The following is an 18,980-nucleotide window of genomic DNA, read 5'->3' as shown; positions in this document are numbered from 1 at the left end:
CCGCCGCCGACTCAGGGGATTCCCCTCTACGCCGCCCCTTCGGCAGGAGCCCCTCCAAGGCATCCTGTGCCCCCCAAATAGTGGGGAGCCCACCAGAAGAGCGCGGGGCGAGCAGAGCCTGCCCGTTGTGATCAGCAGCCGGAACCGGAAGTCAGAATAATGTTCTTCTTTGGTGGTACTGGGAAATTGTTAGTCTGAATTGTTTGCTTTCGGCATAACTTTAGTTGCATCTATGCAGTCGTCAAAGAAGATGCATTCTATTTCGCCCTTCTTAACAGAGCTCATCAAATTTGACCAACACCGTATCTTATGCTCTGCATAGCAACTATTGTTATTTCTAATCTATTTTATTCTGAGTTTTCTTTTGAAGTAGAGGGCGCGTGTGTTTGGTCTAAGACCTCTTCATAACTTCCATCACATTCATCTTCATCATCAGTCATCTGTTCTTTTTCATCATAAGAGATAATTACTTCGTTTGTCAGTATTGAAAAGTCTAGAATACTTCTCTGCTTGCGTATATTTAGCCAGCCTGTGTCTCTGATGGTCTTGCTGCTTTTGCTTTGTCATTTCTGCTTGGGCACATCTGGCAAACCAATCTGGTGTGATCCAAAAGAATCAGTCCTGTTTCTCTGATCTTTAACGAAAATAAGTTCCTTCAGTGATTTCTTCTCCTCCTTAAGCCAGGTACAGTTAATATGAGCTTCTCTTTTGCAGCCAGCAGGACAGCCAAATTCGGCATACAGAACAATTTGACACTTGCAGTTGAGGATGTCATACAGTTTGTCAAGTTTCACAGTGGAAGTCTCTTTGACATCTAGCGTTCCTCTACCAAGAGATATGTTTTTGGCTTGATCTCAGCTCTCTTCATTCTTGTTCAAGATTGTCACTCATGAATTTACAACAGGGGTCACAAAAGAACTGTTCACTCATTCCCACTTTTCAAGCACTTTTGGATATATGTCTCTTGCAAGACTGGCTGCTGGATAGTTTCTAGCCTCATCACTACTTTGTTCTCTTAACAGTAAGCCTTATCTGAGAACCTCTCGTAGTGTTGAAAGTTCAGATGGCAACTAGTCTCTGTCATTCCCAATTAATTCGCTCATATGAGTGAATGTTCCCAGCCTTGTTCTTTTTTTAGAAGCCATTACAGATCAGTTATCACACTCACAGGAAATGAGGCCAGCAGTATTAACATACTTAGACAAACGTTTAACAAAAAGAGAAAGATAGCTGAACATGTAAAATGAAACAAAATGTTGAAAAGTTATGTAGTTACCAAGCACATCTAAATTATATTAAAATAACCAAAATATCTTTACAATCCCCAAAACAAGTCACAACCTTTAAGCACCCCTAATGTTTAGAATTTGAAAGTTGAAAAATTTGACACTTCCTACCAGTGGATAGCAAAAATGGAATTTATTCATACTCTTGAAAGACTTGATATATTGAGTCTTTTTGTGCATTTTAACATGAAACAAGGTAGAACTTACTGATAATTATATCAGGAATATTAAATGTTTTTGTATTTGATTAGCCATTTGGAAATAAACCAAAGTATAACAGGTTTAACTTACAACATCAGTTGAACTAATTATGCTTTAGGAAACTAATTGTACCATTAATTCCAATAATGCTGCACTATGGTTTCAATATGCTTAGATTTTTAAGATTTTGGATGCATTCCAAACTCTACCTGTTTTATATAAAGCAGTTGAAACATTAAATTACTTTAAAATCCAATTTGTTAACATTGTTTCTAAAAATATTTATATGTTGAAAATTCTAAATTTCTTTTTAATGTTTTATTATTTCTTTAATGTTACATGTATAGTGCATCTTACAAATTTAATCAGATTTATGATTGAATCACTTTATTTCTACAATTACATTTATGATAGGCAATACGATTGTGTTATCATATGACTAATTGTAATTGGTGTTTCAGTGTAGCATTTAAACTTGTTTTTATGCTTTTTATTCAAATCCTGGGAGAATAAGTATCATTTTCTTGTACGCAAACACGCGCGCATACTCACACTGATGATAAATGCTGATTTTATTTAAAATCTCAAAAAGACAGAAAACTTAAATATGAAGATCTTACAATTCATATCTATTAAACTAATCTTATTTAAATTTTGATTTAAAGGATATAAATCAGACTAAAATTGTACTTTACCATTATACTCATATATATGTATGTATGATTGTATGTATATGTGCATGTATATGTATACAGAGTCAAAATCTACCATTGAAAACCTGAGGTGCTTATATAAAGTACCTCAGGTTTTAAATAAAGATCCATTAGAGATAAAGATCCATTAGAGAGAAGTTTTGGAAATACAGATAGTCCTCAGTTAATAACTATTTATTCAGAGATTATTTGAAGTTATGATGACACTTAATAAGGACACTAATCCCAGTCCTCAAGTTACAGTGATCACAATGTTGCCAACTGAAAGACTGGAGGTCACAAATGAGGATCATGTGAAATTGTGCCTAATAGTCATGTAGAATTCACCTACTAACCGCAATTGGATCTACCTTTGTAAGTTCTGGTCACGTGACACCACATTTTATGATTTTGTCACTTAGCAAAGGACAATCATTAACACAGGTCTACCCCCATATAATTCTATTCTTTCTTATTTCCCAGAAAACTTCCTAGTAAATAAATACTGTGAGCAATACATGATTTTCCTCCATTATTACACACCAACTGTTTTAGGAATAAATTCCCTTTTAAGTTTCACGCTAAAAAATTTTTTTTTTCTGTTTTAGTTTTGGAAGGATATTGTTGAGGATAATGAAGTACGTGACCTTATTTCTGACAGAAACAAATCTCAAGGTGAGTTGCAGTCAATAAATAATAGAATATTTTTGGTATATCTTGAACTGAACAATTAAAATAATTATCTTACTTTTATAGATACTATACCAGAAGACTGGATATGGGAGTCTTTATTTCATCCACCACGCAAGTTGGGCATTAATGATATTGAAGGACAGAGAGTTCTCCAGATTGCAGTGATTTTAAGAAATCTCTCCTTTGAGGAGGGAAATGTAAAACTATTGGCAGCTAATCGTACTTGTCTTCGTTTTTTGTTGCTCTCTTCTCATAGTCATTTTATTTCCTTAAGACAATTGGGGCTTGACACTTTAGGAAATATTGCTGCCGAGGTAAGAAATTTAAAAAATGATACCTATAATTTAAATAGCTTAAAGTATGAAGTAAGAATGAAAAGCTATCTTACCTTATCAAGTGTTATATAAAAGGAAATACATTCGTATTGATGATTTTTCAGATCATTAAATAAAGTTGTTTAGAGCCAAACCTAACCTGAAGTAACAGAATGCTAATGGGTTAAATCTGAATCCTATTTTTTTTCTATGAAGCTTTGCATTTTATGTTACATACAAGTGCAGTTTCTTTGGATTTTGTTAGATGACAGATAGCCTAGAAGCTTTTTTAAAAAAACAAAAGAAAAACAGTATTATTTTTGCTTCCCTGAGAAGAATTAAGAGAATGAGATTTCTTCTAGCACAGCCAGAACATAACAATTCAAAAATAATTTACTGAAATGAACATTCCTATCATGTATATAAAATGCATAAACACTCCTACTTGATACATTTTTTTAAAAAGCAGAATGTTGATTATTAATATAAAGAGTTACAAAGTAACGGTAATGGAAATATATAAGAGCTTAGGTTTCACTACTCTTGTCCTCATTCTTAATAAGCATGTAATGTAATTAAAAATTGTGTTTATCCCATGTTTCCTAACAAGCAGTATTGTTTGTTAATTATCATTCAAAAGAATAAGATTAATTACTTCAAATTCTAAACTCTTCTTACATTTATCATGCAAATTTGGTAGAACAACTGAAGCAAGGCTTACATTTTAGCAATCATGCACTAATAAATATTATTTTAAAGTATTGAAATGTATTTTAATTAAAAATTAAGATTAAACTATTCATAAAATATCTAGATAAATATAACCAGAAAGCATACTATTTGTAGTTAAAGAAAAATATACGTCAAATCTATGTATTAAAAACCTTCCTGTGATATTCAGCTGTGTTTATTCCCACGTACAAAGCATTAAGTTGCATTCAGTTAAAAAAGAGAAATTGTTCACTTTTCTTTGATAAAGCTGAATTAATAGATAATAAAAATACAGGTATTCCTTGGATTGCAATTATTTTTCTGTGATTGTTCAAAGGTATGATGGCACTGAAAAAATGATACTCACAATCAGTCCCTGGAATTCTGGCCATCACAGTTTCCCCCATGGTCACATCGCAATTTACAATATTCCCTGCCAGCTTCCTACCAGCAAAGTCAGTGGAGAAAGTAGCTGGCAAGAAATCGTAAATAGCAGTCACAGGAGATCCATGCTTAATAACCTGAGTGATCCTCGCTTATTGACAGCAAATGGCACTGACAGAATTGCCATCGCTAAGTGGTGCAGTCACATGACATTGTGTTTTATAACCATAGCCCTTAGTGATGGCAATTCTGGTCCCAATTGCCTTTATAAGTCAAGGACTATCTGTAATGCAAATTGAGTAATTTTCAGAATGATATTATCCAATATTGTGAAATATTTGGAATTAAAATGTGGAAATTGATTGAGAAAGGTATGGCTTTACTAATTTCTTTGGATGGTGGTTTTTGAAACCTCACAAAACTATTCTGAAGTATTGGTTTTGTTAGGTGTTGGAGACACTGCATTACAGTGGTTTTAGTCCTTCATCCATGGTACATTCAGATGATAGGTGTTCGATACTTTAACATTGCCCTGTGGAGTCCCACAACATTGTCCTTTAAGTTGCCTACGTAACAGATTGCTGTCTAACTGGGAAAATATTTATTACCATATTTGTCGCTAGTAATGGGCTGGAGGTAACGATGGAAAATGTGAAAATTAAGACACTGGATCTGTTACTGAATAGAAATTGGAACTTTGGGATTAGGATGCTGCTGCTGCTGATACCAATTTCATATTTTTTTAATTTTAATTTTAGCATTAATTAGCTATTTAAGTGCAAGGTGCATAGAAAGTCATAGATAGGATATAACATTTTCAATATGTTTTAAGTATTACTTTAATTTGGAAGGTTTCCATAATGATATTAATTTTATAAGATGAATCATTCAATCATTAATATTTGGTTTCTATTTTTCAGCTTCTTTTGGACCCTGTTGATTTTAAAACAACTCATCTAATGTTTCATACTGTTACTAAGTGCTTAATGTCAAGAGATAGATTCTTAAAAATGCGTGGTAAGAATTTATGTGATTACAATATCTTGTGTAAAATATCATTTTTATAAAAATCAGAGGAAGAACCATCACTTTAGACTGAGTCCAACCTTCTACTCAGTACAGAAATCTAAACTATTCTTTGTAGATAATTATTGTGAAGTAACTTACCACCACTTCTTTTTTCTTCTAATACTCAACTGACACCTGTTGTTCTTGTAACTTGAAACTATTACTGTGTATCCTGTACTCTGGGAACAGAGAACAAATTTTGCTCTTTTGTGACATCCATACGACACTGTTTTTTGTTTGTTTGTTTTAGGCATGGAAATCTTGGGTAATCTTTGTAAAGCTGAAGACAATGGTGTCTTAATTTGTGAATATGTAGATCAAGAATCTTACAAAGAAATCATCTGCCATCTCACTTTACCTGACGTTTTACTTGTTACATCTGCTCTGGAAGTGCTCTATATGCTCACTGAAATGGGTGAAGTGGCCTGTAGCAAAATAGCTAAAATTGATAAAAGTATAGGTAAGCTATCAGATTTGTTTTTAACAAAACACTTGTATTACTAGGGCCTCAGTAATACTTTGTTAAATGTTTTTTTTCTGTAAAGTGATACATGGCTTGTCCTTTGTCTTAATTCCTCTTTTCTGTGCTATGGGTAATCATGGCAAGGATCAGAAAACAGTTGGAAAACTGAAAGTGCCACATAAATGTCTTGCAAAAGAAGGCTTAAGTTATTTGTTCCAATAAAATTATGCAGATACTATATTTATCTAATTTGCATAGCTCCTATCATGGTAAACTTTTAAAGTATTTTGGTGAGGTGCAAAGGATAACATAGAACCAATAAATGTGTCACAGGTAAGCAATAGACTAACCCAACTAATAAGAAACCATTTTTGCTTATACAAAAATCTGTTTCAATTTTTAAATAAAACAAATAGAAGTGGATATTGGAGATTTCAAAATCATGAAATCTGCTTATAATGCCAAAACAAATAGAAATAGGTCTAGCAAAGCTATAAAGCTATACTTTAAATGAATTCAGTTTAACTTAATGCAATAACTTTCTGAAATTAATTCTTTTAGTGGAATAAAATAAATTTATGCTAACTTATAGATACATTAGTATGCCTGGTTTCAATGGACATCCAGATGTTTGGAGGTGATGCACTCAATGCAGTAAAACTTGTTGAACATCAAAGTACCAACCACCAAGTACTCTCTGAAATTAGGCCGCAAGCATTGGAACAAGTTTCATCACAGGGACATGCCCCTGCTACTCCAGGTTAGTATTATCCTTTGGTTTAGTGATTATGGCACCAGTCTAAAAAGCAGGACATCATAAGTTCTAGCCCTTCCTAGGCATCATATCTGGCTAGGTAACTTGGCTGGGGTGGCCAGTCACTGTCCCACCTGAAATCATCTCACAGGCTTGTTGTGTGGAAAATAGGAGGAGGAGGAAGAATTAGGTATGTTTATCACCTTGAATTATTTATAAAAAATAATAGAAATGAGATAAATCTTTAAAAACCCTGTAAATTATATATTGGAATATGATTAGATACATTTGGTAGTCTTTTATTATAGAAACATGAATCTCTAAATTGTGATGGTAACAAAATATGGGGGTATAGTTTATTACTTCTATGCAGTAGAAGTAGGGATATGCTTAGGTGATTTATTTTCATAAATAGTCACTACTATGTTCTCTAAGTTTTGTGTGTGTGTATTCTTTCTGCAATACTTCTTAACACAGTTTATTGTTGCTGTATTTTTATAGCTTTACCATCTATCTAAAGAGCCGTGGTGATTTGGTCAATAGTAAAAAAAAGATTGTAATTTCTTGGATCCATTTTCCCCCTTTTGGAACCACATCAGCTCTGTTTCAGTCTTCTGATAGTTCCCCTGTGTACAGGAACTATGAAAGATTCAGTCGCTCTAAGATTACATTTGTTATCTCCTTCAGAATCCTTGGTTTTAAACCATCTAGTTTACTAGAAAAATCCTAATACAGAACTTAAAAATTATAATAATGGCATGTTGCAGGGCTCAGTACTCTCTCCTTTTTAACATATATATGAAACCGCTGGGTGAGATCATCTGTCACCATGGGTGAGGTATCTGATATGCTGATAATAGCCCAACTCTATAACTGGTCACCCAAGTGATGCTGTTTGCCCTCTCACTATGCCTAGAACAGGGGTCTGCAACCTTAAGCATTTGGACCCGTTTACCACAGAAAAGAAAACAACAGGAGCCACAAAACCTGGGTGGGCATGGCCAACCCAACATCACTCCACCCAGTCACATGACACACACCCCAGCCACGTCAACCCAGGTTTCATGGCTCTCAGTGTTTTCTGTGGGAAATGGGTCTCTCTCTCTCTCTCCCCATCTCTCTCCCCCTCCCACTCATTTCTGTTTTTCTCTCTTTTAGCTCTCTTCTTCCTTTCCTTTTTCTTTTTTTCTTTCGTTCTTTCTTCCTTTCCTTCGTTCTCTTTCCCTCTTTCCTTCTCATTGAATAAGATAGCAAATCCAAAATAAAGTTATTAATTGTGGGATTTTGCTTCTCTGTAATCTTTTCATAGTGAACTCTAAGTTGATAGAAGCTGGCAAGATTGTACTAACAGGAATAGCATATATATTTTGATTTCTTTTTGAGTTTGAGAATATAATACATTATCCAAAATTATAAATAATCTTATTTTCAGATGCATTTTTGCTATCTCTGTTATTTCTTTTTTAAAAATTCAGACTTGCTTCTAATTTGTGCTTCTGGCAAACTACAGTTTTCTTAGCAAGGGATCTATCTTGCCATTGCTTTCATTATAGGTCTGAGAAAGTTTCTTTCTTTCTTTCTTTCTTTCTTTCTTTCTTTCTTTCTTTCACTTCCTTCCTTCATTTCTCTTCCTTTCTCTTCCCCTTCTCTCTCTGATTTATTTTCCTCTCTTTCCCTCTTTCATTTCTCTCTCCCCCTTCTCTCTCTCTGATTTGTTTCCCTCTCTTTTCCCCCTCTCATTCTCTCCCTCCAGCTATCTTTCATTTCTCACTCCCTCTCCCCCTTCTCTCTTTTTGATTTGTTTCCCCCTCTCTCATTCTCTTCCTCCAGCTATCTTTCATTTCTCTCTCTCGTTCTCCTCTTTTCTCGTTCTCATCTCTTTCTTGCACACGCACAGAAGCAAAATACCCCCATGGGCTGGGATCACGGGGGTGGGGACACCAACTCCTCCTCCTACTGCCGCCACTGCGCAGTGAGGTGAGTAGCTGGCTGCGCACTACGGACTCAGGAAGGAGGGGAATGGGGAGCAGCAGCAGCAGCCATCGCTGGATGCAGGGAGGAAAGCGCGGCGCAGGAGAACCAAGAAAGAGATGAGAGCGAGAAAAGGGCTGGAGCTCTTTCTGGCGCTGAGTTGCCTGCGAAGGACGCGGAATCGGAAAAAGCAGCCAAGAGGCTCTCAGGCTGCAGGTTGCCAACTCCCAGCCTGGAGGTTGTGGGGGCCTGGATGGGGCACAACAGGCTTCAACTGAACTTTGTCAGGACCAAATAGCTTTGACTACATAGAGCCTCAAGACCCAGGACTTCGACATTTTTAGTTCTGGGTGGGGTGATACTACCCCAGAGGGATCCAGTCTACAACTTGGGAGGCTCTCCTGGACTCACAATTCCTGCTCAAAGAGCAGGGGGCAATCACAGCTTTGTGCAAACTAAAGTTGCACAACTTCAGTTTGTGCTCCAGTTGCAGCCTATCCTGGATCAGGAAGCCCTGCACTCAGTCATTCAAGCCTTAAGTCATGCCGCAATTGGACTATTGCAACATGTTCTACATGGGGCTACTGATGAGCATACAGAAATTACAGTTGATGCAGAGTGTGGTGGCACAGGCAGTTCTTGGGGCTGTCAGAGCTCTCAGAGATGCCCATGTAACACCATTGCTCCACAAGCTGCATTGGGTGCCGGTTTGCTTCAGGTGCAATTCAACGTGTTGGTAATCACCTTTAAAGGCTTTTATGGCATAGATCCAGGCTACTTGAGGGATTGTCTCATCCCATTGGGTTGGCTTGCCCCACCAGTGCCAGCAGAGGAGACATGCTTTGAGACCCATTGGCTAAGGTATTTCAGCTGGTGGGGACCAGGAGAAGAGCCTTCTCTGCAATTGTGCATGCCCTTTGGAACATCTTGCCCTCTGGAGTGAGATTGGTTGCAACCTTCCTGATCTTCTGCAAGAGTCTAAAGACCTGGCTCTTGCCAATTGGCTTGGGACTCCAATGGAGGGGTTTCACATTGGAGGTGGTTGATAAATTAATAACAGATCTCATCTTCCCCTATTTCTCATTCTACTCCCTGCCCCCCTCTTTAGGACTGAATATTTGGATCTTTATAGTATTTTATTTACATCATTTATGTTTTTTTATACTTTTGTCTGTTTAATGTTGTAAGCTGCCCTGAATTACTCTGTGGTAAGATGGATGTGCAATAAAATGAAAATGAATGAATGAATGAAATCTTTAACAGTGTCTAATTTTCTTAATTCCTTGTGAATGCGTAAACTTGTGAGGTTTAGAATGATTGATTGAACTCATTTTCTTTTTCATAGTCTCACTTAGTTAAAGTTGCAATATTTGATAGCTAGATTTTTACATTATTAGTGCTGTAAGTAAAAATAACATAACATAATTCCTTTCAGAACTGAGGGCAGTCTGGCTGTGACATATATCAACCTACTGATCACCAAAGTTGATTTGGCTGACCTGGCTGGCAAGATGGTGTCACCTTCCTCTCTTAGCATGCCATATGCATCCCTCTTGAAGCTGTGGACTAAGTGGAAGAGGATGGGTAGACCCCGATAGAAGAGTGTAGGGTAGCTTCACCCTATTAGAATCTTGAAACATACCTTAGATTTCAGGGAGTCTCCAGGCAGCAAAATATAGCAAAATTACTAGATGACCAAAAGATCTTCATTCATGAATTCCATCCCCAAATTTGGAGCAATTGCAATCTGTGTATTGATCTCTCTGCATGGATAGCATTCTTAATTGAAAATGGAAAGTGAACAATATCAATAGCGTTTCTAAGCCTTCTAAAGAGTAATGGCAAGCTATCCAAAGTTTTTATATATTTTTATATAAAATTGATAATTCTTATTTTTTTTCATAGCAACAAGAGCACCACAACATGTTGCACCACCACCAGGAATAGTAGAAATTGACAGTGAAAAATTTGCATGCCAGTGGTGAGTATTTAATTCTGTTGATATATCCCATGAAATAGCTAGCTTTTGTATTCATTTTAAAACTTCACAATCATTATTGAAAATATTAACCAAAATAATGTATTATATTTTGAAGAAATACTTATCAATTAATTTGAATTCTTTATTCAAGAAAATAATTTCCCTGCCAGAATTTCTTCAGTTATTTCATTGTATAGTATACATGTGGATATAATGAACAGAAGTTCAGCATATTTAAATTCCATGTATGCTTTTAATGTTTGCAATGAAACCAAGCTTATTTTACTTAGATAGAAGGGTTCTATTATATTTGTTTTGTTTGAGATTTTTTTGGGGTTATCTCATTGACTGATCTAGGAATAGAATGCTACACTACATAGAACTTTTGGTCTGTTCCCATAAAGTTCTTCTTAGTTTTTGTTTTTAAATCCACTGCTTGATATTTATATATTAAATCTTCCATACTTAAGTACTTAATAATTTTCTCCAAATGTTTGGATATTATCAAGTTTGTAAAATTTTGACTTTTGGCAACTATAGTGGCAACTCATTTTCAGAAGTAATTAGCCATTGCTACTATGAGGGGATAACTGGCTCAAGATCACCAAGCTGGCTTTCATGATTAAAATGAAATTCCAGCTCAGTGTTTCATATTTCTAATCCAGTACAGTATCTTAATCATTGGATTGAACTATACGCATAAATGAGCTTAAAAGTTCCCAAGTTAAAATACTTATGCCACCCCTTAAAATAATCCTAAATAAAAGTGCTTGAATATTCCTTCTTGTAACATCACAAAATATCGTCATTGGCGTCAGAACAGAAAAAGACTAGTAGGAGACTGTGCTGACGTTGTAGCGAGATGGTTGTGGCAAGTGGAGCACTACAGAGCCCACCCGATTTCTACCTGCCTGGACGCTCTTTGGAGCCAAAGTCACTCTGTAGGGATGACAAAGATAGGAAGGGCCCTCCGTAGATCGCAAGTGGACAGTCCATTTTGCTCGATCCGGAGAATCTTCTTGACAGGCAGAGAAAACGATCGTCATTCATATCTGAACTGGAGCTGTGACAGCAGGAACAAAGAAGCACAGAGAGAAGCGGAAAGAAAAACAGTGTACTGGATCTGGGTAAGGATTTCCCCATTTCTATGCAGTATTAAATTAATTAATTTTAAGAAGAAAGTGGGACTCTAGGGAGAAGAAGGGAGGGAATTTCCCCCTCCAAAGAAAAGCGGTGAGTGAAAGTTCCGAGCTGAATACACATCTAAAAGAACAGAAAGAGAAGTAAATGGAAATCTAATTTGAAAAAGGGAAGAGAAAGACTGGACTATGTATTTTAACATATAAGCACTACCTAAGATATGGATATGGATAATATGCACTTTATTGATTTATTTTCCCTATGCTTTTGTCTATAATAAGCTAAAGTTTTCCCTCTCTTTCTTGATTTTTAAACTCATAGTGGAAAGGGGGTAAAAAAGAGTAAGGCTGATACCTACTGGACAAAGTTAATACATAAAAGAAATATTTTGGAAGAGACTTAAATACTTTGTTTTGAGAACTGCTGCACCTGGTGTTTAGAAACAGATTGAAGACAGTTTGTTTTGCAAATCAATGTGGGGGAAAAGTGAGATAAGTGGCAGCTACAGAGAAGAACTTCGCCTGAATCTTCGTAGATTACAAATATTATTGACTAACAAAGTAATAAACAAAAGCCAACATAGGTTTGTCAAAAACAGATCATGCCAGATTCGACTTCTGGTTTCTGAGGACGACGGACATGTCGTTCGCCGTCTTGGTGGGCTCCCCTCGATCTAGGGGGGAGCACAGGGTGCCTTGGAGGGCGTCCTGCTGAGTGTCTCTTTTGAAAATTTTTCTGGGTTGGAATTATTATACCCCAGTGAATCCTAGAGGCATCTCTTATTATACTCTTCCTTGGACTGGAAAAAATTGATTTCAGCTGGCGTGGAGCTGTTTTGAAAGATTAATATCCCACATTGGATTTTGCCTGCCGGTTGATCTCGCCTGACGGTGCATTCCTACAGACGCCATTTCTTTGTCTAGACTTATAACCTTCTCGGAGTCTCGTGATGCCTGCTAAGAAGCCCCCCCCCTAAACCGGCTTCGGCCCCAACATCTTCTGTCTCAAGCCCTGTTCCCCAACAAACACAACTATCTTCTTTTTTACAACCTAAAGCTTCTGAGGGGGAACAGCTGTCACAAGAAATATTTCAACAAATGTTCCAGACGATCATAAAGAGACAGGACGAAATTAAAAAGCAGTTGGCGGACTTAAATGAACAACTTAGAGAAAACCAACAACAAACTTCACAAAATAGACAGAAGATAGACGTTCTGGAGGAGAGTGCTGTGGGGATGAGAGAGGAGGTGAAGGCATTACAAAAAGAAAATGTTAGGGTTGAAAATTATATGGAAAAAATGGAATTTGAAAGGATGTCTTTCTTTCTTAGATTTCAAAATATACCTGAAACGGATAGTGAAGATTTGAGGGAGACTATGATAACAATGTTAGCAGACTACATTAAAAGAGATAAACAACAGCTAGGGTGGGATATTGACTTGATATATAGAATTAATTCAGCATATGCTAGAACACACAATGTTCCAAGGGAAGTTCATGTTAAATTTTTTAGAAAGACTACATGAGATGAGATTCTGAGGGTTCAAAGGAGGGAATCTTTAAGATATAAGGACAAAGAAATAGCCTTCTTGAAACAGATACCAAAGAAAGTAAGAGATAAGAGGAAAAAAATTTGCTCTTTGGCTAAAAAATTGTATGAAAAAGATATCTGGTTCAGATGGCCATTACCAGAATGGCTGTTGATTTTCTGGGAGGGTGGTAGAGTGAGAATTAATACAGTGACGGAGGCGGAAGCCTTCATGGAAAAACATAAGACTCTCCTAGACGGAACAAGAGACAGTACACAAGATATGAAAGGGGGAGGGGCCATGGCTCTGCCAGCAGACAGGGGAGAGGAGGCAGCAATGAGATTCAGGTCACAGAAGTGAATTGAAACTACATTGCAATTGTTGATATAATGAAATGGTTAGAAGTGATACAAAGTAAATGATTGAAGATGTTAAAGAATTTGAGGTAAACTTTTAACTGCTAATATGTATGTATCTTGATATATATAAAAGTAAGAGAGAGATATGAGACCCAGCGGGAGCACCACCTTCCGTATGATGTAGCTGTCAAAATTTTTCTCCATACTTATGTACCCTTTTCCCCAAAATATTTGTAAAAATCAATAAAAACTTTTTTCAAAAACAGATCATGCCAAACTAATCTTATTGCATTCTTTGACAAAGTGACAAAATTAGTGGACCAGAGGAATGCTGTCAATATAATTTACTTGGGCTTCAGTAAGGCATTTGATAAAGTAGACCATAGCCTACTACTAGATAAAGAAGAAAAATGTGGGTTAGACAGCACCACCACTAGATGGATTCGTAACTGGCTGACCAACCGCACTCAAAGTATAATCCTCAATGGAACTACATCTACATGGAATGAAGTATGCAGTGGAGTACCCCAAGGCTCTGTTTAAGTCCGAGTACTCTTCAACATCTTCATCAATGAGGGGATAAATGGGGAACTCATCAAATTTGCAAATGACACCAAGCTGGCAGGATTAGCCAACATGCCAGAAGGTAGGCTTAAGATACAGAAGGATCTTGATAAACTTGAACATTGGGCGCTATCTAACAAAATGAAATTCAATGGTGAAAAAAGTGAGGTTCTACATTTAGGCAAGAAAAACAAAGCAGTACAGGCACAGTATATGTGGTATCTTGCTCAATAGTAGTAACTGTGAGAGGGATCTTGGAGTCCTAGTGGACAACCATTTAAATATGAGCCAGCAGTGTGCAGCAGCTACCAAAAAAGCCAACACAGTTCTAGGCTGCATAAACAGAGGGATAGAATCAAGATCACGTGAAGTGTTAATACCACTTTATAATGCCTTGGTAAGGCCACACTTGAAATATTGCATCCAGTTTTGGTCGCCACAATGTAAAAAAGATGTGGAGATTCTAGAAAGAGTGCAGAGAAGAACAACAAAGATGATTAAGGGACTGGAGGCTAAAACATGAAGAACGGTTGCAGAAACTGGATATGTCTAGTTTAATGAAAAGAAGGACTAGGAGTGACATGACAGCAGCGTTCCAATATCTCAGGGGTTGCCACAAAGAAAAGGGAGTAAAACTATTCTCCAAAGCACCTGAGGATAGGACCAGAAGTAATGGGTGGAAACTAGTCAAGGAGCGAAGTAACTTAGAACTAAGGAGAAATTTCCAGACAGTTAGAACAATTAATCAATGGAACAACTTGCCTCCAGAAGTTGTGAATGCTCCAACAGTGGAAGTTTTCAAGAAGATGTTGGATATCCATTTGTCTGAAGGGGTGTAGGGTTTCCTACCTAAGCAGGGGATTGGACTAGGAGACCTCCCAGGTCCCTTCCAACTCTGTTATTCTATTATTCTATTAAATATTCTTCCTTTTTGTTTGTCCGCTCTTCGATTCTCTCCATAAAGAACGGCCTGTGTGGATTGACATTGGATTGATTTTGTGGACTACTGGAATATTGAAGTACTAAAGATTGAGGAAACATTGGGCCTTGTGAATTGTAAACTTAATTGATGGCGATACCGAGATACTGAAGATTGAGTGAATTGGAGGGAGTTGAACATGATATGGTTTTTCTTTTGATTTGACGTGGGATATTGAAGTGTTGGGGTGCTGTTTTGTGGTCAGCTTTGGCTGTTATTAGAGTGGGTGGGCCTACCCGCTGCTAGTTTACAAAGAGGGAAAGAAGAGAAAGAAGGGGTAAATGTTAGCAGTTGAGATGACAAGCACCTCAAATTTAACTAAAATAGGGAAGAAGGCATCTTCCACACCATCATCGGCTTTCTCAAGTTCATCTAATCAGAGGTCAATAGAGAGAATGCTACAGCTGGAGAATTCAAATACATTCCAAAGGGAAATGCAGGAGATGTTTCAGTCACTGCAGGAGGTCATGACAAAAAATCATAATGAGATAAAGAAAGATGTAGGGGAAGTGAGAAATGATACAGAACATATGAAAGAAAAAAATCAAAATATGGATGAAAAATTTGAGAACTTTCAGCAAATGATAACAAAAAATGAGCAAAGGATTCAGAAGTTAGAGGAGAAATCAGAACAGAGAAAAGAGTTGATGACACAAATTATAGACTATCACAAGCAAACAGAACTAGAAAATACTGTGATAATGTTTGAAACAGAAAAGGCAGCCCACTATCTCAGATTTCAGAATATAGTAGAGGAGAAAGGGGAAAATCTACCAGACATAATGAAAGAGTTGTTGGCATAGGCGCTAGGGATTGATAAGCAGGAGATGGAGGCAGAGATTGACAAAATTTTTAGAATACACACAAACTACATGAGATACAGCCTTCCAAGAGAAGTACATGTGAGTCTTATGAAAAAATTGACAAGAGATTAAATACTTAGCAAGGCAAGAACGAACCATTACAACACAAGGGGAAACAATTGGTAGTCCTGAAACAGGTCTGTAGGAGAGTAAGAGACCTAAGGAAACAATACCAATTTTTGACTACAATGTTGATTAAATACAGTGTAAACTTTAGATGGCTGATACCTGAAGGAATATTAGTTACCTAGCATGAGAAAAGATTTAGAACTGGACACAGTGGACAAAGCAATGGAATTGCTTCACTTCCCATCACTTCAATATGGAAGAGGTTCAGGAAGTGAGGGGAGAAACAGAATATAAAGGACAGGAAGTGTCAAGTACAGAAGAAAAAATGTACACAACAAGGCAAAAGTAAAGCTGAGAAAAAACAACGAGCAGAGAGAGAAGGAGCAGGAACAAAGGAATAGAGAGAAATAAGAGCAACCAGGAGCAAAAGACCTATATACAAGTGAAGCAATGCAAGAAGAAATAAAGATGTTATCAGTCAATATAAACGAACTAAACTCCCCCATGAAAAGAAAAAAAATATTTACAAAACTACAAAGACTAAGATTAGATATAATTTTACTACGAGAAGTACACATTAAAAAGCATCAAAATAAATTAATGGAGTAGCCTAAATTGGGGAAACTATTCTCCTTGCTATCACAACAAAAGAGAAGAGGGGTTGCATTATATATTAAAGAAACAATTCATGCCAATCAAAATTTTAATGAAGAAGGGAGAACCTTAATGGTGGAAATTACATTAAATCAAAAACAGATACTTTTAGTTGCTATATAGGTGCCGAATAATGGACAAGAAGAATTCTACAAAAAACTTCATAAGAAGATAGTTGAAACAGAGTATGAAAGTATTTGTCTCATAGGAATTTTTAATGCAACAGTTGACACTAAACTTGATTATAAAAGTAGCAAAACAAATGAGGAAAACCCTACCTAAAACCTTTTCTAAACTGACAGAAGAACTATGTATACAGGGTTATCTGGAGAGAAATGAACCCAGGGAAAAATCAATATACATTTTACTCTAATAGACATCAAGCTTGGTGTAGAATATATATGATCTGGATGTCATCAGATTCAAGCACAAGTGTGCAAGAGACAGAAATAGAAACAAATCTGTGGGCTGACCACAATTCAATAAAATTAGTTGAAAGGGACAAAAGAGAAGAGTGAGATTTACTTTGAATTAATCTATACTAAGATACAGAATTCCTACAGATGATGGAAAAAGAAATGGGATTTTTTAAAAAAAGAACAGGAATGGAGAGACTTCATTACAAAACGTATGGGACACAGTGAAAGCATACATGAGGGGATTAGCTATAACCTATATTGTGAAGAAAAATAAGAAAGAAGCAAAACCTAAAGACCCTAGAAGAAGAATACAAAAGATGTGAAGCAAAGTTACAAAAAGAACCAGAAAAGGTGAATTTAAAAAACAAAATGGAGATAATGATACATACCGTATTTTTTGGAGTATAAGACGCACCTTTTTACCCCCCAAAAGAGGGTGAAAAACTGGGTGCGTTTTATACTCCAAATGTAGCCCTGCCCACCAGGTCCGCATGTCAGATTTTCGGGTAGTTCTAGGCAGCGGGAATCGTCACTTCCACATGGAGCCTGAATCCTGAAGTGGCCCAGGGAATTGCATTGAAAGCCTTTTGAAGCCCCCCCCCGGAGCTGCCAAGTGCTTGCCGCCACTCTGACACCCTCTGAGCCTCCTCCCACCACAGACGCCCCTTCTCTTTTCCCCTGGCCAGATCCGCCACCTGAAACGTGAGGATCATGGAGGAAAGAGTTTTCAGGTGGCAGCGCCTTTTGCACACACCGTTTTTGGAATCGGGGAGGGGATCTGCCACCTGAAAATGTCACGATCTTCACGGGTGTCAGGAGGGTGGCAAAGGCTTGGTGGCTCCTGAGGGGGGTTGAGTCTTCTCCGCTCACAACGTCATTACCCTGAGGGCATCGCTGGCAGCCGCTTCCCGCAGCTCAGGAAGCTCAGCTCAGGAGGCTTAGCTCAGGAGTTCAAAAAAGGCTTTGAATCAAGCTTGATTGTACCCCATTCCAGGTTTTTAACTTCCCGAACTAGAGTCCAGAAAAATCTAGCATCTCTGAGGCACCTATCATTTGCAGGAAGAGGAGGAAGATGACATATACAAAAGCCTCTGAATAACTGGGAAAGAAAGCCATGCTTGGAACCTGCCGAAAACCACCGCCCGAAAAGCAGAGCTGTGAACAAGCCCAGTTTTTCAAGGAGGCAGCCTTGCCAGTTCGTATTCATTGGGCTTCCCTTTTGCCACTCAGGAACCACCACAAGGAACCGTTAATCCAAGTGGAAGGGATCCCCACCCTTATTCGCCCAATGGGCCATTCCTGGTCAAGCTCAGCAGTGGCAGTTCAGCAGTCCCCATGTGTCTTTCTCTCCACACTGAAGAGAAGAAGAGACGAGAAGAAGCGAGCCAATTGCCGCTCCTTGGGCCAAGCAGCTCTGTGTGGTCGCCAGTCAGAGGGAAGGGGGAAAAAATAAATCACAGAGAGATATGTTTAATCCTGCCCTGCCGTGAGGAAGGGTAGAGAAAAGCAGATTTGAGATCGATAAAAGCCTTACCCTTTAGGATGATCGAGCCCCACACATTGCGTTTTTGCACCTTGCAAGCCTCCCAAACTCTCTGCATGCTTCAGTTTTCAGAGAATTTGGGAGGCCTGCAGAGTGCTCCCGGAGGGCAGAGAGGGCAAACAACTTTTTAAAAAAATTACCGCTTCAAAATCTTAGTGCGTCTTATCCTTTGGTGTGTCTTATACTCCAAAAAATACAGTAAGTTAAATATAATGGGAAAGGAAGTATTGGCACAGAACTAAAAAGAGTAAAACATTTTTTTTTAAATGCTAACAAACCTGGAAGGTGGCTAGCTTATAAATTGAAGAAGGAGAAAGAGAAGAAATGGATAAGTAAACTGCAG

The 18,980-nt window shown here is 37.5% G+C and overlaps 1 protein-coding gene across 3 annotated transcripts in view; it reads left to right on the top strand.

Annotated features, from left to right (window-relative positions):
* Positions 1 to 18,980, top strand: part of ARID2 (AT-rich interaction domain 2) — a 219,367-nt gene that overhangs the window by 138,473 nt on the left and 61,914 nt on the right. For all 3 annotated transcript variants that reach the window (XM_081958391.1, XM_081958392.1, XM_081958390.1), the window contains 6 exons: positions 2,788 to 2,854; positions 2,936 to 3,186; positions 5,202 to 5,298; positions 5,600 to 5,809; positions 6,405 to 6,572; positions 10,443 to 10,518. In XM_081958391.1, coding sequence (XP_081814517.1) covers positions 2,788 to 2,854; positions 2,936 to 3,186; positions 5,202 to 5,298; positions 5,600 to 5,809; positions 6,405 to 6,572; positions 10,443 to 10,518 — 869 coding nt within the window. The remainder of the gene's footprint in view (positions 1 to 2,787; positions 2,855 to 2,935; positions 3,187 to 5,201; positions 5,299 to 5,599; positions 5,810 to 6,404; positions 6,573 to 10,442; positions 10,519 to 18,980) is intronic.

This window comes from Natrix helvetica (assembly GCF_964273705.1).
Source record: "Natrix helvetica genome assembly, chromosome: 6".
NCBI lineage: Eukaryota > Metazoa > Chordata > Lepidosauria > Squamata > Natricidae > Natrix > Natrix helvetica.
Note: the sequence above shows the minus strand (reverse complement) of the source record. Positions and strands in the feature narration are given on the sequence as shown.